This window comes from Lepidochelys olivacea (assembly GCF_965140295.1).
Source record: "Lepidochelys olivacea isolate rLepOli2 genome assembly, chromosome: 1".
NCBI lineage: Eukaryota > Metazoa > Chordata > Testudines > Cheloniidae > Lepidochelys > Lepidochelys olivacea.
This window is the reverse complement of record NC_140411.1, coordinates 26,054,164-26,075,988: the sequence shown is the minus strand read 5'-3', so window position 1 is coordinate 26,075,988 and position 21,825 is coordinate 26,054,164. Positions and strand designations below refer to the sequence as shown.

General features: G+C 42.4%; 1 protein-coding gene across 1 annotated transcript in view; it reads left to right on the top strand.

Moving 5' to 3' along the window:
• The window catches only part of NOX4 (NADPH oxidase 4), a 154,845-nt gene that overhangs the window by 25,175 nt on the left and 107,845 nt on the right, over positions 1 to 21,825 (top strand). Inside the window, exons 8-11 of the mRNA XM_084650380.1 lie at positions 3,826 to 3,906; positions 12,593 to 12,812; positions 16,286 to 16,450; positions 16,604 to 16,666. Of these exons, the coding sequence (XP_084506506.1) occupies positions 3,826 to 3,906; positions 12,593 to 12,812; positions 16,286 to 16,450; positions 16,604 to 16,666 (529 nt within the window). The remainder of the gene's footprint in view (positions 1 to 3,825; positions 3,907 to 12,592; positions 12,813 to 16,285; positions 16,451 to 16,603; positions 16,667 to 21,825) is intronic.

Below are 21,825 nucleotides of genomic sequence, written 5' to 3'. Positions count from 1 at the left end.
CTCCCCCGTCACTGTGTGAAAGATCCACACAAGCAACACAGTAAACTGACTGTACAGTGGTACCAGTGAAACTAATTGTACACGAAGTGCTATCAAATGCACAAAATAAATCTGGAAAAATCAGAGGTTAATGTAGTTTTTTTCATCCTTCCTTGGGTGTTACTTGTAACAATAAATTGACAAAATACTTCAGATAGAAATGTACCATTTAGTTGACTTAGTGTCTTTTTAAGGGGATATTAAGAATTCTGGGTACCACATTTCATAACTGAACACAATAATTCTTGGTCAAAGCCTCAGGTAACATTATTAATGGAGATGACAGTCTAGAGCAGGGATCGGCAACCTTTGACACGTTGCCCATCAGGGGAAATCTGCTGGCGTGCCGGGCCAGTTTATTTACCTGCAGTGTCTGCAGGTTCGGCTGATTGCAGCTCCCACTGGCAGCGGTTTGCCGTCATGGGCTGAGGGATGTGCTGGCCACTGCTTCCCGCAGCCCCCATTGGCCTGGGGCGGCGAACCGTGGCCAGCGGGTGCCGCAATCAGCTGAACCTGCAGACACTGCAGGTAAACAAACCGGCCCTGCCCGCCAGCGGATTTCCCTGACAGGCCGTGTGCTAAAGGTTGCCGATCCCTGGTCTAGAGAGAAAACGAGCAGGGAACTGTATCTTACCCTTTTCAGTGCAGAGTCCTTGTGAACGCCAGCGGCTTAATGCTGTGTGGTGCCTGCTCCAAGGACTTAAGTGTCAGAGTGCTCAACAGCCTACAAGATCGAGTTTGGTAGCCTTTCTGGCCTTAGGCCCTGATCCTGCAAACACATGCATAACTTTTGCTAATGTAGTAGTCCTTATCAAGTACTCACTTGAGTAGATTAATGATTTTGTAGAATCAAGAATCAAGTGTTTGCAGAATTGGGGTTTTAGATCCCAATTCAACAAGGTACTTACAGATGTGCCTAACTCAAAGCATGAGAGATTAGTCCCAATTACGTCAGTTAGGCATATGTAAGTTACACTGCTGAACCAGCATGTCTTAGCTAGCTATTATTATTACTGTTAGGCCTTGATTGAGGAAGCAGTTGAGTAGGTACTTAAGAACCTTTACTGAACACAGATGCTTTCCTGAATCAGGACCTTAGTGAGGTCAGAAGCTGGGAATTTGCCAGAAGCTTGGAATGAGCGACAGGGGATGGATCACTTGATGATTACCTGTTCTGTTCATTCCCTCTGGGGCACTTGGCACTGGTCACTGTCAGAAGACAGGATATTGGGCTAGATCGACCCTTGATCAGATCCACTAGGGCCATTCTTATGTTCTTATGTTAATTGGCAGCCCCAGGTGGAGCTACAGAAGCACTGAATTTGAGCAGGATTAGACTGCAGTGCTGCTAGACTCAAGATAAGATTTCAAGATAATTGGGCAGGATGTAAGCTATGCTGAAGGCTTTGCCTCCAAAGCTAAACCCATTTCATAAAAGGTGGAAACACTAAATGATCACTTCAGACTGATACAGCTCTGCAGTGCTTTTCCAAAAGCAAAAGTCTGTTTTCTCCAAGGCCAACATAAATTAGAAAATAATAGCAGCATTTGTTTAAATAAAAAAAGAGAAAGAGATGCAATGCAAACATTCTTGGAAATAATGAACAGTTTTAAATTTTTATCGTAGTAATTTCCTGATCCAGGCAACAAAGGTTTCCCTGTTTCCAAGACTGTGTACTAGTTATATCCCGTTTTGACTACTGCAACCTCCTGCCCTTCAGTCTCCCCTCCCTAAAACTCCGCTCCCATCAAAACCTCATTTTTCTCTCTTAGTGCTCCAACTGTGCCTCTTCTTCTAGATTCATTACAGTGGCATCTCCTCTTCTGTATAAAGATCAAGCTTCTTTTCTTCAAGCATTCCACAGCTCTGCAGCCACCTATCGTGTTCAAGCCCGTTTCTCCTCCTGTAATCCCATCTGCTCCTTCATGTCCTCTCTGTCTTCTCCTGAAAACTCTTTCCACTTCCTTTCATGCTGTCTCTATATTTGCAATAAATAAAGGCTTGATACAAATGTGAGGTGAAATGGATAAACAGTTTCTGACATATGAATTTTAGAACAAAACCAGTTGAATACACTTCTTGAAAAATCTTCTTAATTTTTTTAAAATGTTTTTCTTTCATGCAATAGCTTGTGTAGCAACTCTCCATTTTTCATTCAAGAGCCATTTGCTAGGAGGGGGGTTGAATTATTATAAAATGTAATAAAACATACAGAAAAATGCTGAAATGTGATCCAGTTACAAGTTAAATTTATTCCAGGGCCTTTCCCATGAACTCAGTCACTAAAATATAGGACACCACTTTTTCAGGGCTTCCTAAATAAGTTCCAAACTGCTCATACACAAGCTATCTTCTCAATCACATATAACAATAGTCATTCACATCATTATCCTGTAAACCATCACATACACATTCCCTTCCAATGCAAATCTACACCCACGCACATACCAAGGCCAATTTTCCAAAGTAGGAATTAAATACGCAATTTGAACTCAGGTTTTCAAGAACTCTGATTTCTAGGAAATTAGATTTTGATAAATGTCTATTTTGAATGACAGATAGTAGATAAGAAGCAGTCTGATGTGTTTTAAAAAGTTCTGATTTAGTAAAAAGAAATAATGTTTATAGTTAGGCAATGTGCCAGATATAAGCTGTCTAGGTAAAAGGAGACAAAGACATTTCAGAGAGAGACTTAGTGTATGTTTGCAATGTCTTAAGAATAGCTTCTTAAATTATATAGTAAGAGTTAAGTTTGTGTATGATTTAATTTTTGATTTGTATTGTGGATGGGGATAAGGGTTTGTATTGGAAGAGAATACATTGTGTACATTGTGCTGCTGTACAGGGTTGGAATGTGCTGTGTTGTGTATTTGTGAAGATAGGTAGCTTATGGGTGAATATTTCCTTAACTAGTGAGTTCCTATTTTTTTTGAGAGATGATTGTATTCATGGAGAAAGGAATAAAGTTAAGTGACAGTTCACAGAGTTTTTATGTGGGGAGAATTTCCCTAGTTTTTAAAATCATCAATAGAAGGAAGTCCTTCTTCCCCTTTGTCCTGCACTTATGTGGCACTGCTTGTTCCCTGCAGTTTACCTCTATGTGCCCTGGATTCCAGAAAACCCTCTCTGTATGTCAACTCTTAACTCCTGAAGTATCTTCATACTTTCCCCCCTGTTACCCTTTGCCTCAGTTCCCTGCGTGTGTACCATAACTACCTGCACCTCCTTCAGTCCTTCTCCCCTCTCCCTCAACTCTCTGATTACCTCCCTTCCACACACCTCGTTACCCACTTCCCATTACACCCATTTGTATTGAAAATGCTTAATAGTTACTTTCAATATTTTAAAATATAAATGTCTACAAGAGCATCAGGGTGAATGATGTGGTCTGAGGGAGCCAGTGTTGGTGGCAGAACTGTGGTTATAGGCTGAATTTTGGGGCCAGGGAGCCATTATGGCAGCAGGGGTGGGGTAGAAGGCTGTGTAGAGACCTGGGAAAACAGGCTAGTCTCCATACCTTAGTTCCCTGCATGCACTCCTACTCCCTGCTCTCCTTCCCTCACTTTCATGCTTACCCAGTCCCCTCTCCTTTTCAACAACTCAATGTGGGAAAATGTGTGTGTATATTTTTTACATAACTGAATTGGATTTTGGACCCTAGCTGAATTGGACTTCGCTTTTTCTATGTTTATAATTTTCATCTAGATACACAGAGCTGCTTGTAATTAGCAATGACTGAGTGTAGTATCTGCAAATGGCATTAAACCACAGTTTATTCTTTGCAGGCTTTTGAACTACGATATCTTCTGGTACACACACAACCTCTTCTTTGTCTTCTATGTGCTGCTGCTGGTGCATGTTTCTGGGTACGTAACCAAATAAACTGTCCCTGTTCCTGAAGCACACTGAGTAGGGTACAGCTCACAAAGAAGGGCATTGAGGCAGGGAGCCAAGTGGCATCTTCCTGACATGACCTCGTGCTGGTCAGTATTTAACAGCGGCAATTGTTCAGGTAAAGCTTGTGTTGTGGTTGGAGCATCATTTGGTACAGCAGATTAGAACACAGCAGGGTCACAACCTGAACCAAACCCCGCTCCTTGCCCATTCCACCAAGTTCTGGTTGTAACTAAAATAAATGTTGTTTAGCTCTGCCCCCAGAACCACCCTGGCTGGCTGCTGGCAAAGGGTGACGTGAGGTCACTCTCTTCCCTTTGTCTCTCCTTTCTCCATGTCCCCATTGCTGTACCACAACAATTATTTCTCTCTCCCCAACCATTTTATGGGTGTAAATGACCACACAAGTGTTACGAGCGGGGCTTGGGCAGTCCATCCCAATGGCCAGAGCCCAGGTAGACCAGGATCAGAATCTGGTCAGGATCAGAATCTAAGAGTGATAGCTGGAGTTCGGGACTGGGGCTGTGGTTTAGTACTGATGCCAGTGGGCAGGGGTGGAGCCAGCATTCAAAGGGCAAAGCCAGGGTCTGTAGCCAGAGTCAGAGTTCAAGCACTGAAGCCCCAGGATCAAAGCCACAGTCAGAGTCCAGGTTCCAAAACCAGAGGTTGAAAGCTGGAGTTGGCCTCCCAGTACTGAAGCCAAGGATCAAAGCCAGTGTCAGAGTCCAAGTACCAAATCGGGCTGGACTCAGAGTTAGAGTTCAAGGGTAGAAGTCGAGGGTCCAACCTGGAGCCAAGGGTCTGAGAGCAAGCAGAGAGGCGGATCCATCACAATGACTGGCAGCTAAGTCGACCTCCTTGCACAGATGCTTCCTGGAACTCCTCTGGGCTTAAGTAGTGTGCCTGGACCAATCTGGGGCATGTCAGTCCAGCCTCCTGTGGTGATACTTCCTGTGTTTGTATCTCCACAGGAAGTATGTGGTGATGCCTACAGGTTTCCCATTGCTGCCAGGTAGTGGTGTGGAGGTGTCACCTGTCCTGCAGACCCAGGTTCTGGTCACATCTTCACAGAACCACACAAGGTGCAAGACTGTGGAGTTTCTCACACCAGTGCAACTCCTTTGGACCAGATCCTTAGTTGATGTAAATCAGCACAGCTGCATTTCAGTCAAAGCAGCTGCATCATTGACACCAGCTAAGGACCTCGTCCATTGACTTCCTTGGTATTCTGATTTAGACTGAGAATGAGAAAGAGACAAGCTTTTGAGCTAGACAGAGCTCTTCTTCAGGTCTGGGAAAGGTACTCAGAGTCACAGCTAAATACATACAGGAGTTGCACTGGTGTGAGAAAATGAGTACTTTTCCCAGACCTGAAGAGCTCTGTGTAGGTTGAAAGCTTGTTTCTTTCACCAACAGAAGTTGGACCAATAAAAGATGTTACCTCACTCATCTTGTCTCCCTTGGTAGGGTCTGAAGGTAAACGATGAGTAGCTGTTGGATTTTACAAGCTGTGAAATAGAGCACTGTAAACTTGAAATCTAGAGAATTTTTTAAAAAAGAGTTCCAAGAATCAAGTTTTTACATTGGACCATGATTCCTAACTTTTTCATGTTTTTTTTTTAAAAAGGTTCTCCCCAGCCCTTTGTTGTTGCTGTATGAAAGACCCAACAGGGGAATCTGACAAACTAAGGCTCCCATCTCTCACAAAATAAAAGGCAGGTGGTTCCCTGTGCAGACCCCTGTTCTTGCAGGACTGGAACCTGCCTGGCTATACAGGGGAATTGGTGACAATGACTCTGCACAAAGTGCTGTCTCATACACAAACTAAAATCAAGAGGAAAACATTTTTCTACCCTCTATCAGTTATAGTAAATGTAAGATGTAACTTGTAACAATAGAAGCTAAAAAACATTTCAAACAGAAGCATTTTAATTCACAGATTTTTTTTTATTATGATTAGGAGCCCTTGTCATAGACGAGGACCCTCATTGTGCTAGGTGCTGTACAAAATGATGATCCCTGCCCCAAAGAATTTACAATCTAATTATAAGACAAAATACAACAGGTGGAGAGAGACAGACAGGTTAGAACACAAGGAAACAATGAGACAATATTAGTCAGCATAGAATCATAGAATATCAGGGTTGGAAGGGAACTCAGGAGGTCATCTAGTCCAACCCCCTGCTCAAAGCAGGACCAATCCCCAACTAAAGTGTCCCAGCCAGGGCTTTGTCAAGCCTGACCTGGCTTGATAGGCTGCAGTATCAGCACACCTAACTGTTGGCAAGGTTTTTTGAATAAAGTTACCGGTAAACCCCCTCGCCCCCACCCAGGGCACTGGCAGCTGGAGGAAAGACTATCAGCATGATTCTAAAGGAGCTGAGCGGTCAAGGAGCAGGGGAATGGACAAGGGGTCCCAGGGTGTCTGAGATTTGCATGGGAATGGCAGCTCATTCTTCAGAGGACAAATGTCTTCCCAGCACTGGAATGATTTGGGGAAGATTCTGAAAGGGGACTTTTTTAGGATATTCCATGCCCTTTCCTCCCAGATCCTCTCCTGGGGGTGTTTCGTGGTTCTATTCTATGTATTTTGTTATACTGCCCAGGTCATTACAGTATCTGAGCACCTCCCAGTAGCGTGTTAAGTGACACAACTAACATCTGTCATGTATGCTTTGTTGTTTCTTTCATCCTCACCCCAGGGGGAGAAGAGAACTAGCCCTAATAGTTAATGCATGTGCTGTTGTGGTACTTTTTGCAACAAGACCTGCAAAGCATTTCAGTGACTTACAGATGCCCCAAACTTTAAGTAGGCTTTGGTATTAAAGCCAACAATAGCAAAAAGTCAATAGGAAACACAAAACAGATGCTTTCATGGCATTATTCTACAAACATAAGGATTACTAAAACATTTGGAGCCAGCTCTTCTGCTGGTGCCAATTGGGCTAGTTCTACTGAAATCAAAGGAGCTACACCAATTTGCACCAGCTGAAGATCTGACCCCAGTGATATTGCTATAGTTGTCAAAGGACCAGAGCTTAACCCACCCTGGGACACCAGAGAGAGGATGCCAAGATAATGCTCAAAAAACCCCAGACATAAATCATACATCATTGCAGCTAACTCAACTTCAGTAGGACTAAATATTAAGTAATTAATGTATTAAAGTTAAGCACGTGCTTAAGTGCTTTGCTGGAATGGTGTCTTCACGGCAAATACTTTATTAAATACTGGCTGATGATCTGAAAACTGGGACATGTCTGTAAGTTTTATTTTCCTGTGTTTTAAATATATTCTTTATCGGAGATGGGAGGAGGGGATAGAAGTGACTAATGTGATGGTACTGAATTTATCAAGGAGCGCATAGCTTTCTCAGTGGCTGTAGCTATGGTAATAGCTTCTATAGTTTATCAAAGAATCGGTGCCTTTGGACAATGTTTTATGATTGTGTGTCACTTTTAGTCGATAATATCTTGTGTATTGGACACAACGTGTGTCAAAAAGTATAATGTTCAAAGAACAGGGTTAGTCTTTCATTTATATAATGCGGTTTTGGATGTATTGTAGCTTGATTGTTTAAGATTCCATTTTCAGTGAAAACTGGGGCTACGCTGCATGAAAGCAAAAACGCTATTATCAAAACGGAGTTTTTATAAACCTGACATGACATGAGAGGTGGCCAAATTATATATAATATACGTATACATATATACTTTTCAAGGGTAGGGGGGCGGAAGGATTTGTCTGTACAGAGATTAAGTGTGTAGCATGCTGGGATGTAATTTTACAGCACAGCAGCCTGCTACACACTGAGTGGCCATGTAAACCCTGCTGCCGAGCACTAGATGTTCCGAAGTGTACTACAGAACTTTTAGTGCGCTGCAACAGGGTCCCCATGGCCATTTAGTGGGTGGCAGGCTGGTGTGCAGTAGATTTACATCCCAGCTTGCTGTGCGCTACGTTTCTGTATAGAGAAGTTTGAAGAGTAGTCTATGAGAGGAAGAGTAGCCTTCTTCCTAAGGAGACACAGAATTTTGGGTTCAATTCCCAACTCTGCTGCAGCTATCCTGGGTCCTCTGAGGGAAATCTGGTAATCTGTCTGTGCCTTAGTTCGCCATCTTACTGAATTTTTCCTTTTCATCCCACCTTTTTGTCTGTCTTGTCTGTTTAGATTATAAGTAGAGCTAGTCAAAATAACCAACATTAGTTTAATGAAAATTTTCAAATTTGTTGTCTTTTTGAAATACTTGAAACCAACCATTAAAAAAAATTTTTTTTGATTCCTTTTCAGTTTCTTTTGTTCAAAATTTTTATTTCAAATGTTATCAGAATAGTTAACAATTTTGATTTTGGTTTACCCAAGACTGGGTTTTTTGGTAAATAAGATTTGCATTTACGGAACAGCGCTGTTTTTGATAAACATAATTTTTTGATTATTGAAAACATTTTAGGAATGATTAAGAATTGAAAAAAAATAAAGGCATGAAATCTTTTGAGAAAAAAACAAAAAAAGTTAAACAAATGTCAACAATTTTTTACAAATTGGAAAAAGGGCATCTTCTGACAGACACATTTCAACCAGCTTTAGTTTTAAGCTCATCAGCGCTGTTGCTATTTTATGATGTGTTTGTACAGTGCCAAGGTCAATAGGGCTCTGATCTTTCTGAGGGCGTCTTTACCACGACCATAAATAATAATAATGACACTGGCCAGATTCTCAGTTGATGTCAATGGAGCTATGCCTATTTACTTTTGGTCCAATATTAATGACAATAAAAACAAAAGTTCTATACAAATATTGAGTAGAAGGTAGAAAAATATCACTGGTTCTGTTCTTTTTGTAGATTCCCACAAAAATCACAGAAGTTAACAATGGGAAAAGGTTTACTATGTTTTTCTGAGGAAATTCTAGCCCCTTTCCTTGCAAATCTTCCCTGAGGATATTGTCTAGTGTTTTTTCCAGTCTAATTTTACGGGTGGGTCTTCCAACCTTTGGAATGTATTTCACAGCAAAGTACAGCATGCTGTCAAGAGAGGCAGAGTGGACAAGTGGCTACAGCACTTAGGTGGGACTCAGGAGAACTGGGTTTTATGCTCAGCTCTCCTATTGTCCTGCTCTGAGACCTTGAGCAAGTCACTTCATCTGCCTCAGTTTCCCCATCAGTAAAATAGGTATAATGATACTGACCTCTTTTGTAAAGTGCTTTGAGATCTATGGATGAAAGGCACTATATAGTAGCGAGGTATTTTTATTGTTGTTATTAATGAGAGAATAACATTGAATAGGTGGAGGAGTCAGTGTAGTGGAATTGCAGTTCACCTTATGAGCTTCTGAACTCATAGCATAACACTAAAGATGCCACCCTGGCAATGGCACCTGTTGTACAGAATGTTGCCAACCATGATTAGTAGGCTTCAATCAGTGAATTCACTTTCAGCTCCCATAATTATTAGTTAACTTGTAGAAATCGTAAAACCAGAAATTTGTCATGTGAACCATCAGAAAATTCTCACTCGCTCATCTTGCAATCCTGAAACACTGATAGCCCGAAAGATCTAGTTAACCCATGTTGTTTTTTGGTTTTGCAACGTTTTGTTTAATTAGAAATAATGCCTAGAGACACTCTATCATGGGGCCTTGTAAATGATTCGATTACCTTGTGCCAAGTGGTAGATGAGTTCATGCATGGCAAAGTGAAGTGCAACCATTAAAGGGCTTGTGTGTGACAATTTGTAATGGACAAATATTAAAAGTGTGTTTTAATATTACTATCCCACTTTGGGTATCCTCTGTGTTAGAGGTGACAGAGTATCCGAAACGTATCTCATCTGTCTAGCCCATTACCAGGATATCTAAGCATGCAGGGGGAAGCCATAGTTGGGTTTCCAACGCTCTGGTGGGGTGAGGAGCTAATGCTGCTATCTTATCTGTCTGAAGTGCTTCTATGTGCACCAATTACAAGTGTATCTGAGCGCCTCACTATCTTTAATTTATCCTCGCAACACCCTGTGAGGTAGAGCAGTGTCATTATCCCCATGTAACAGATGGGGGAACTGAGGCAGTAGGATCTAATGACTTGGTTAAGGTTGCATAAGAAGTCTGTAGTGAAGCAGGGAACTGAATCCTGGTCTCCCAAGTCCCCAGTTTGTGCCCTAACCATTGGACCATGTTGGCAGCATGTATCCTGTCAGGAGGGCAAGGTTGGGTTGGGAAGGTTGCTGCCACCACCATGCTTCCCTCCACTCCTGCGAGCCAGATAGCGCCAGGATGGCTGGTGTGCGGGTGGGGCATCGATTACATGTTTCAAAGGTGGAACTAGGAGCGTTGCTCACCACATTGTACCCAGCACTCAGGAGGTATAATGCTACAGACGTTTTGCCCAGCCATTGCTGCACAGGCCAGAAACCTCCTCCTCTCCCCAGCAAAGCCATGCCTCTTAAAAGGTATAATTTAGCCATTTATATTTCTACCATCCCAGGCCATAATTTTGATATAATTCAAGCCCAAATTCTTTGAGTGGCAAAGGAAGGCTTCAGAAGAACAAGGGGGTATATTACTTATCTCATTACCTTCTTAATGATTCATATAGTGTCTGGAGGAATCCTAGTTTTCTTTTGGTATTTTTCCTCTTTCTGTTCTCCAGCTGTGTCTGTAAAATCCCATGCACGTTCGTGTTAATATCGATGTAACTCTCACCTGAGAAACATGTACAGCTCCAGACGTATCATCTGTAAGGTTGGATCCTGGCTTTTTGTAGAAGTGTGGAATGTCCTTGCTGCGGCAACGCTGTCAAAGCTGCTAAGTTGTTACATCTGCTCAGTGCTTCTGTCCTTGGAGCTCCAGTGTTATCAGCCCTAGCAGAGAGCACCGCTTGCTCAGCCAGCAAACCTAGATGTTACTCAGAGAGAAAGACCACGGGCACGGTTCGGTGACAAAGGCACTCAGCCAGATTTATTGCCCTCAAGGCACAATCCTAGTGACTCGCACAACTTGGACAAATACATTAACACATGAGTGCCCTGCAGCAAGGAGCAGTTCAGTCATCCGCGGGAGTCTCTGCTGTCCCCTTGGCCTCACAAAGGGCTAAGGCAAGGTACCTCAACATTTACAGACTGAGACAAACAACTGGGATTAACAAGTTACATATTGCCTTACATGTTTCATGACATCTGTTTGTTACCTCCCCTTGTACCCAGTTCTTTATATTTCAGAAAAACTTCCCTATTATTCTGTTAAACCATCTTATCTTGTACTAGATTGTGGTGTGTCTGTACTAACCTTCTGAAATATATTTGCGTATATATCTAGTACCTTGTACGCTAGCAGCAACTTTGCCAAGTTTATGTACCCAACAGTGAATGTGTGAGCATCTGCTTTAATACATGGCCTGACTTTGGTTCACAGCCGCTGGTTCAGGCCTAAGGCCCTGCACCAGGCCCAGTGCTCCAGGGTCTCTCTCTGTACTACACATTTGATGGAGCACTGTATTGGGGTTCACTCAACGCAAGAGCTCCTCTTCCTGGCCAGGCATGTCATAGTGGCTTTCTTCCCAAATGGCAGCCCCTGCCAATAGTCAATCCATGGCTGCGATGGTCTCTCTTCCCATAATTCACAGTGCTCCCTCTTTGCGATTTGGCCCTCCGGGTAAATCACTATATAGTCCCCCCCTTCCAGGATATCAAAGTCTCACCAGACCAGATGTCTGGGTGGCACCACCAACAGTGCTGTGCCCTTTCCGAGTGACTGGTAGGGGAACTCAGGCTCCCCCCCCACCCTTTTCTTATTGTTTCCCTGGGCTTCTTCCTACCCAGGCTTCTCAGACTTTATTTTCCCACAACTCCTCTGGAGTTGATCCTGCTTCCAGGGCCAGGATCCCAGGGCTTATTCTCCCCCCTGGGTTTCCTCCTCCTCCCCACCTCTCTGTTCTCAGAGAGTGACTACAGACTCTCTCCTTGTGGCCTCCTGCTACTAAAGACTTCATCTCTTTATATTCTTTACCCAGCTTCTCCCCCAGCTGGGCATTACCAGCAATTAGTATTTATAAATCCCTCGGCCTCCCTTCAGGTGCAACTATGAAAATTAATTGGCCCCATCTGGAGCCTCCTTAACTCCATCAGGGCCAGTCTGGGGTGAACACCCTATCATAATGACTTTTTTCATTTGACAGGTGGGTTTTCAGAAGTGGGATGTAGCTCGTGTATGATGCTGTCATGCACAAACATGAAATACACTGAATGATAGGAGTGCTCCCTGCAGTTTATAATTCTGCAATATTGTTAGGCCACTTGTGTTTAAGATTGCATTAAAACGAGGGCTTGTATAACACACAGAGTGTGGCTGAAAATAGCTTTGTGTGATTGAATTGCAAATGCAATTATTTAATTTCTCTCCGAGGCCCGCACAATTTCTCCTACCCTCAAGTAGTATCAGGAGTGCCAGATGGGTTGCAGAACCTCCACTTTAGTGACAAAGGGATCTATTGTTGGAACGTGTCAAGTTAATTCAAACTCCTGGAGGTAAAACAAAGTTAAAATGCTTGTGGAATATCAGCCTTTGATCAGCTTTGTGATGGCCTATAAAATCCTCTACAAATTGAGAGAAGTCGGTTGATTTTGATTGCTGTTTCAGTGTCTTTTTTGTTTGTTTGTTTCCTGTAGAGGAGTGCTTAAATACCAGACTAACCTAGAGGAACACCCTCCTGGCTGCTTTCATCCTAACACAACTCTCCGAGAGGATATTCCAGTGCCAGGCACTTTTGAAGAACCTTTTCCTGAATACGCTCCTGAGCCTTTCCCAGCAGAACTGGAACCATTTGTACAAAATAAATTTGTGAGAATTTGCGCTGAGGAACCCAAGTTCCAGTCGCACTTCCCAGAGGTCTGTATGATCCGATATTTCAGGTTTTACAGGCAATGCCAAGTCTTTCAGTCAGCCACGACCACTAATTATTACTTCTCTGGACCAGAAGTTTTAATAATGGAAAATATTAAAACCTTATCAGGCATCAGCCCACCCCACCCCCCCAGCTTTTACAGCCCGAGTTCTAGCCAGAGCCACAATGTCTACACAGCTATTTTTAGGGCAGCATCGTGAGCCCTCGCTAGCCCATGTCTGTCGAACCAGGCTGGGAGGCTGGCTGCTGCAGACTGTGTAGGCACACACTGTGTGACCTTGGGCAAATCACTTAATCTCCCCGTGGCCAAATCCCATCTGTAAAATAGGGCTAAGAATGCTTCCTATCTCCCACCCTTTGTCTATTTAGACTGTGAGGGTGAGATTCACAAAATTATTTAGCTATCTAAACCCAAGATGTAGGCACCTAAGTCTCAGTTTGTGCTCTACTGCGATCCACAAAACTCCTGCTGAACACCGCAGCTGCCTAAATTCACTCAGTGGCTAAGTTTTTTTGCAGTAAACGTTCCCTCAGCACCTGTGTTTCTGCCTCTGGGCATGCGTACTGCTGGCTCCCTCTAGATGACTGGGTGCCTATCTCCTGCCTAAGCCCCAGAGCAATTCACAACCAGAGAAGACAGGCAGACAAACACCTATGTTGTGTGCCAGGCCCAGTTCAATGGGTGAGCCCAAAAGCTACCTACTGGAGCAGGCCGCTCAGGCAAGTTCACACAAAACAGCTGGGGTGAAAAAGGGAAGGAGAACTTCCTTTATAACTTTTAATCTAATGGTAAGGGTATTCACCTGGGATGTGAGAAACCCGTGGTTCAAGCTCCCCTCTGCCTGATGAGGAGGAGGGATCTGAACGGGGATCTACCACCTCTTAAGTGCTCTAACTGCTGGGCTATGGAACATGCTGATGTGGAAATAGAGAGTATCTATTTTAGAAAGACAGCCAATCTTGATTTAAAGACTTCAAGTGACAGAGAATCCATCACATCACTAGGTAATATGTTTCAGTGATGAATTACCACCTGTTAAAATTTCTACTTTATTTCTAGTCAGAATTTATCTACCTTCAGCTTCCAAACACTGGATCTTGTTATGTCTTTGGCTGCTAGATTACAGAGCTCTGTACTATCAGAAATCCTCAGCACACATAGTTATATAAAGACTGTGATAAAGTCACATATTAACGTTCTCTAGGATAAACAAAATAGATTGAGCTATTTACACTTAAAGTTAAGTACAGGCTTTAGTGCTTTCCTGCATAGTGATGCTTTCCTGAATTGAGGTCTGAGTGGATACCAATAGTACAGATGCTATAGACAAATGTATTAGCATCATGCACACAGATTCCACAGTGAGCAATACAATATAAACACAACTTTCATCTTGACCACCACTACAGATGGCTATCTACACCCGCCGAAAGCCTATTTTCATTAGTATCAAATTCAATGAGAATGTTAAAAAAGGAAGGAGGAGGCAGAGTTTATTCTAGAAAAATGTGAAAAGAAAAATGGAATTTTAGAAAAGATCAATAGACTCAAGATGATTTAATTATGATATATGTATGTCCCAATCCACCAATCAGAAACGGATTCATTCTAGGATCTGTACAAACACAGTGGTCTACACGGTCCCTGTCCCCTGAAGAGCTGAAACTCTAGGAGCACAGAGCAACACACAAAATATCCAGTTCAGTATTGGGCCGAATATTACCCAAAAGCTCCTCAGCTGCCTGTCCCATCTGCCCTTCACCTTAGTCATTTGAGGAGGCATGTTGAAGTTGTTCCACTTTAATTAAATAACTGAATAATTCACTATTAATTGGGCCAGAGAAAGATTTAGAATGATTCTGTAGCCTTGTGATTAGGGCAGTCACCTCCTCCTCATCCATTGGGACTACTTGCAAAGTAACGGGTAGTGTTCAATGGTTCCATGTCTAGTTGGCAGCCGGTATCAAGTGGAGTGCCCCAAGGGTCGGTCCTGGGGCCGGTTTTGTTCAATGTCTTCATTAATGATCTGGAGGATGGTGTGCATTGCACCCTCAGCAAGTTTGCAGATGACAATAAACTGGGAGGAGAGGTAGATACACTGGAGGGTAGGGATAGGATACAGAGGGACCTAGACAAATTAGAGGATTGGGCCAAAAGAAATCTGATGAGGTTCAACAAGGGCAAGTGCAGAGTCCTGAGTTTAGGACAGAAGAATCCAATGCACCGCTACAGACTAGGGACTGAGTGGCTATTCAGCAGTTCTGCAGAAAAGGACCTAGGGGTTACTGTGGACAAGAAGCTGGATATGAGTCAACAGTGTGCCCTTGTTGCCAAGAAGGCTAATGTCATTTTGGGCTGTATAAGTAGGAGCATTGCCAGCAGATCGAGGGACGTGATCATTCCCCTCTATTCAGCATTGGTGAGGCCTCATCTGGAGTACTGTGTCCAGTTTTGGGCCCCACACTACAAGAAGGATGTGGAAAAACGGGAAAACATCCAGTGGAGGGCAACAAAAATGATTAGGGGGTTGAAGCACATGACTTATGAGGAGAGGCTGTGGGAACCAGGATTATTTAATCTGCGGAAGAGAAGAATGAGGGGGGATTTGATAGCTGCTTTCAACCACCTGAAAGGGGGTTCCAAAGAGGATGGATCGAGACTGTTCTCAGTGGTAGCAGAGGACAGAACAAGGAGTACTGGTCTCAAGTTGCAGTGGGGGAGATTTAGGTTGGATATTAGGAAAAACTTTTTCACTAGGAGGGTGGTGAAGCAGTGGAATGCGTTACCTAGGGAGGTGGTGGAATCTCCTTCCTTAGAAGTTTTTAAGGTCAGGCTTGACAAAGCACAGGCTGGGATGATTTAGATGGGGACTGGTTCTGCTTTGAGCAGGAGGTTGGACTAGATGACTTCCTGAGGTCCCTTCCAACCCTGATATTCTATGAGTCTATGATTCTAAAGCTGTGTCTACATTTATGGCGGCATGTAAGAGTACAGACATTGCATGCTCAGCTAGCATGGTGAGATACGGCTTAGGCCAGTAGCATAGTGTAGAGTGCCCTACCTGCCTGAACCACCAGGGTATATACTCTACACGGCTCTCTACACATCCACGCAGTGCCTCCCGTGACTACCCTGCTATTTTTAGCAGTGTAGTGTCCTACTGCCTAACTGGAGCCTTTCACTGTGACATGGAGAATCACAGAACCATAAGGTTAAACGCGAGGGTCATCTAGTCGAATCCCCACATTTTGACGTGTGGACACAGCCGGCATTTCACTGCGGCCTGTGGCTACATGTGTAGTGCCTGTATTTCAGATGCAGCCATGAGTGTAGACATAGCCTAAGACATTAGTCACCATAAGGATGGTAGAACTAGGCTGTATAAGGAGTCATATTATTTTGAAATGAAAAAGGAAAAACATTCCTTGGAGTAATATTTTTGCTTTTCTTCTGCAGACTTGGCTTTGGATTTCTGGACCTTTGTGCTTATATTGTGCAGAAAGGCTCTATCGCTATATCCGCAGTTACAAACCGGCCACGATAACTTCAGTGATAAGCCATCCCTCTAATGTCCTTGAACTACGAATGAGGAAAGAAAACTTTAAAGCAAGGCCTGGTCAGGTGAGTTGACTCACAGCACATAAAACTCCAGCTTCTCTTATGCAAGGGTTGAGGGATGCTTTTAACTTTGGGGTATTGTTAGTAGCAGCCATAACCGAATGTTTTGAACGTAGCTTTTTTACCATTCGTTTTTCTCTGGGTGATTTATTTCAGTACATTATTCTGCACTGTCCAAGAGTGTCAGCATTAGAAAGCCATCCATTTACGCTCACAATGGTAAGAAATCCATTTACTTTGAGTTATGCATTTGAAGTAGTTTCCCATTTATTTATTTTTGGTGAGGGAGTGTTCTCTCTCATTTGCAGTGAAAATTCCTTGAATAAGAGCTTACGGTTCATTTCAGAGGTTACCGGTGAATATAAAGTGATTGTTATGTCTCTCAGCACTTTGTGTATTTAATTTTGTCTACTGTTGAGAAAATGATCATAGGAACTTGTTTTCTAACTTCCATTAGTGGGAAATAATAATAATAATAATTAATAAAAATCCTTTCTATTTTGCTCATTCAAATATAAACAAAACAGCACTGAAAATCTTTATGTGGAATTAGGCAAAAACTTTTATTTTGTCTGTTTGGTGAAATAAACTTAAACAAAGACATTGCGTCAGCTTCTTTTAGTTTAGTCCATAAGTAAGTTCCTTTTCAGTCTTCTACTATGTTGGTGATTTGTTGTGAAGTTTACCAGTGATGTAGGACCAGTGAGATGGTACAGTTGGAGAGTATGGGCCTATTTTGTTGTCTTATTATGACTGATTTACCCCATTGTAAGTGTGAAAAGACCAGAATCAGACCCATTTAATTTAAATATTAAATAGAAAATATCTTTTGATAGTTCTCCCTGTATTGAAGTTGACAGATTGGACAAATGGCAAGTGTGATGTCAGGTTCCAAAATAACAACCGCTGCTAGCAGCTAGCATGGAATTGACCATTATAATTAAGGACACTTGACCAGATCCTGCAGATTTTACTCTGGCAAATCTTTGAATTGACTCCTCTGGGAACTTTGCCAAAGGAAAGACTGCAGAAGTGGGCTCAGTGGTGTAAATTGACAAGTTCATTTACATCAAGTTGATTGCACTAGTTGACGATCTGGCCCACTATTTGGAAAAGTCTGTTACAGTGATGACACCCATTGCAAGAAGCAAATCTCAAGACTGGGTGAGACAGATATGGTTTCTCAGTCAATATAAATAATTCATTTATATTCAAATACAGGGTTATGTATTTTCAGCTGAGTACAAATATCTAGTTGATAGATTAGTTTAGATCTGTAGCAGAATCATAGAATCATAGAATATCAGGGTTGGAAGGGACCTCAGGAGGTCATCTAGTCCAACTCCCTGCTCAAAGCAGGACCAATCCCCAATTAAATCATCCCAGCCAGGGCTTTGTCAAGCCTGACCTTAAAAACTTCTAAGGAAGGAGATTCTACCACCTCCCTAGGTAACGCATTCCAGTGTTTCACCACCCTCCTAGTGAAAAAGTTTTTCCTAATATCCAACCTAAACCTCCCCCACTGCAACTTGAGACCATTACTCCTTGTCCTGTCCTCTTCTACCACTGAGAATAGTCTAGAACCATCCTCTATGAGATGGTAAAGTAACTTTCTCTTATGTACAATGCATTCTATACTGAAATAGGGTGATGTTAACAGCCTATAGGATAGGTCCATCAATGTCTATTAGCCAGGATGGTCAGGGATGCAACCCCATGTGCTAGGAGTCCCTAAGCCTGTGACTACCAGATGCTGGGACTGGACGAGAGAGGATGGATCACTTGACAATTGCCCTGTTCGGTTCATTCCCTTGGAATCATCTGGCACTGGCCCCTGTCAGAAGACAGGATACTGGACTAGATGGACCATTGGTTTGACCCAGTATAGACGTTCTTATGTTCTTATATAACATAGTATATACTGCTTTAAATATTCCTTCGTATTAAATTGCTGTTTTGACATTAGCTCTGATTTTTATTGCCCCAAATGTATTTCAGTAGCACTTTAATTACACTGCAGTAGATGCTATTACTGGGTGGTTTATTGCATAATAAGGACTTGAAACATCTAGACTTATAATAGTCTTCTCTGTCCAGCTTTGGCAGGGGACAGTAGTTTCCAGATGTCTTTCTAGGTCATTGTTGTGCCTTGGGCTTCTTCTTTGCTTAGAAAGCTTTTTTCACTGCAATATAATGCTAGACATAGGACGAGGCTTAAGGGTACGTAGGCAATATCTTTACTCAGTAATTTTTCCCCCCTGCTGCTGTCTGACCTACTCGTAGGTAGCAAGCATTAATGATTTCAGTGTGAGTTTTGTCAACTTTTCTTATTCTTTTACATAAATAATAATAAATAATAATAATCTCTTCTTGTTATTTTATAATGTGCATGGTGCTTAATAGACAAGTAAAAGTGATAGATCTGGGAGCTTACAATGGACATAATGCAGCAAGCAATGCCAATAGACAAAGGCTGGAGGGAAGGGGAGTATGGGCACAGAAGGAGGGCTTTGCATCTTTATTGGTCCCTCTTAAAAAAAAAAAAAAAGGTTTAATATGTTGCTGCTTGGATTAATGCCCAGTAATAAGGCTGGGGTGGAAGCCCAATACCTACTCCCATTGAAGCCTCTGGCAAAACTCCCACCTGTCTCCATTGCAGCCAGAGTGTACACCAGATCCCAGCCAAGTGAGGTAAATGAGGTGGCATTTTGTAAAGAGGTGGAGTAATTTGTGCAATTTAATAGTCGCCCCCCCCCCCCCCTTGGAAGGGGTAAGGCATGAAACTTGTATGTGGATTTGGCAAGGCAAAGTCCATATCACTACCTAGGGCTCAGAGCTGCTCTCCTACCTACTCCTACTGTGGCTGCTATTTTACCCTCTAAGCTGGATCAGCAGTCAAAGGCTTCAGTGCCACTTGTGCAGCCTGGTGAAATCACTGGATCCATGCAGTCATTGATCCTCCTCCAGCCTGCCCCAATGACTGAAACATTTTGCTACTTGAAAACACATTTTTCTTTTCTAATATGAAAATTCCATTTATTTTTATCCATGCTTTCATTTTGTCTCGCTCAAAATTTCAAGTTTCCAGAGGGGTGAGGAAGAGGTAGCACAGCTTCTGCAGTCCCCTGGAGGAATCCTGCTGGCCAGCTCAGCAAATTATTTTGGGAGCTCTCAGGTAGCTCACAATAGAATAGAAGTTGCACCATTCTTGAATAGGGTACATCACCCTCCCCACTGGCTCTCTGCTATCTTTGTACAACTTTTGTCAATATGCTCTCTATTAAGCAGATTTAAGAATATTTATTTTCCTAGGTCCCTTTCAGAGCATCGAACAGTCACTCCCAAAGTGCTGGTTGGTGTGGTATTCAAAAATTCTTCTACTTGGACCCCTGTGTGCCCAATTTCCTTACTTTAGATGAGTATTTCCTATCACTTTTCACAACAAAACCCCAGTGGAGTAAGATAAAATAAACATGGAATCTTTCTTTTATTGCAGCCTCTGTGCCATTGCTTCTGAACTCCCACAGGGCCTTGTCCAGAGCTCATTCAGATCAATGAGAATCTTTCCACTGGCTTGGAGGGGCTTTGGGTTAGGGCGACAGGCTCATTATGCACTTTAATAGGGGGCTTGCCGAACAAGTTAACAAGAATGTTCAAGGCATTTTACTTTTTTTGTTGGCAAGGATTTTTTTTTTTTAAATTGTATATCACTTTTAATTAGGATACGAGATGTTCCTCTCTCTGTGTTACGCAGATTAATCTCGTGAGTCCTATATTTCTGGGTAAATATATATCTTTGGCCAGGATTTTCAGAAGGGGCTAGTGATTTTTGGATGCCTCCATTTTTGGGTGCCCGATTTGAAATTCCTTAAAGGGACCTGATTTTCAGAGGGCTGATGCTCAGAATACTATGAAAATCAGGCCCATTTAAGGTGTCGGAAGTTGGGAACCTCAGAACTGAGGCACCCAAAATCAGTAGTCCCGTCTGGAAATCATGCCTGCAGTCTCCAGAACATCTCTCTACACGTGTTAATTGCTCAGCAGTTTCTCTGTGAGTGGGAGGGTGGAATTTATGTATTCTGTCATGCAGTTTAATGCTTAATGCCTGGAGCCATCTCTTAAGGCTCTTCAGTAATAGCAAACATCAACAGTTATGTTTGTTTCAAACACCGTAGTGCTGGTCCTGTAAAAGTTCAGTTCGGATTTCCAAAGCATTGCTTTCACTCTTTTTGGTATCATCAGATCAAAATTCTCCTTCCCTTTCTTTCCCCCTTCCAAAAAATATGTACACATTTATGGGGCTGATCCTCTCATTTACACCAGTTTTAAAATGGTTCAACTCCACTGTTGTCAGCAAAGTTGCTCCTGATATTAACTACACGAGTGAGAGGAGAATCAAGGCCAACAGTTTATATGGAAAGTTTTGTAGAAATCTTTGTCTTCTGTTTCTTTCAGTCTCAGTTCTAGATCTTCCACTCATGGGTACTGAATTTCCTCATTTTATAGATGCTTAACCACAAAGATGATTATTTGCTAGCAGCATGAAACCACAATCCTAGTAATTTATGGTTGCACATGTTTCCTTTTTACTGATGAATGACTTCAGAAGAGGGATTCTCATTTAAAATATTCATTGCAATATTAGAAGAGAAGTAGCTTTTTATGTAATACGTTGGCATCACTTCTTGTGTTGGCACATCGTGCTTGGCTCTATGCCTTGGAGCATACGACTTTACATTTTGCAAATGTAAAGAGCTGTAGAAGTTACAGGGTCCTTTCATGTGGTCTCAGTTAAACCCACTAAGGAATCAAAGCAAGCCACAATCTTTTACAAGCTATAAATATGTAGCTTGGCTAATAGATAAACTTGCATCTACCCTAAATATCATTAAGTACATTGTATGGGGTAGCTGTGCTAATTTAATTATGTTGACTTTCTTGTGGAGGTGCGATGTAGCTTATTTTACAGGACTAAAAGAATGTGCATCTTTTCGACATGTCTTCACACGGATGTTGACTGTGTTAAGCCTTTATCCTGCACCAGGATCAGTCACTGATAACCAAATTTCAGTTGTGGATCTGAGCTAAAGGTTGGAGTGGTTCAGATCTGAGGTTTTGATTCAGACTATTATAGAGGTGTGAGCCAGCCACGAGGTTTGGAGCAGGGCAGAACTTTCCAGAAATGTAGGGATGCTCGGATCCCCTTTGCCTTTTAGTGGTGCTCCCATCTCTAATTAGAATTCAACACTGTATTTCACAAAGAGGGGCTATTCCTTTCAGTTGTTTTGGTGTGACTTTAGTCCTGGATTCATGACCTTGCAAACTGACATCCTCTGTTCTAGCACATACAGAAATTTAGCAAGCTTTTCAAAAACGTC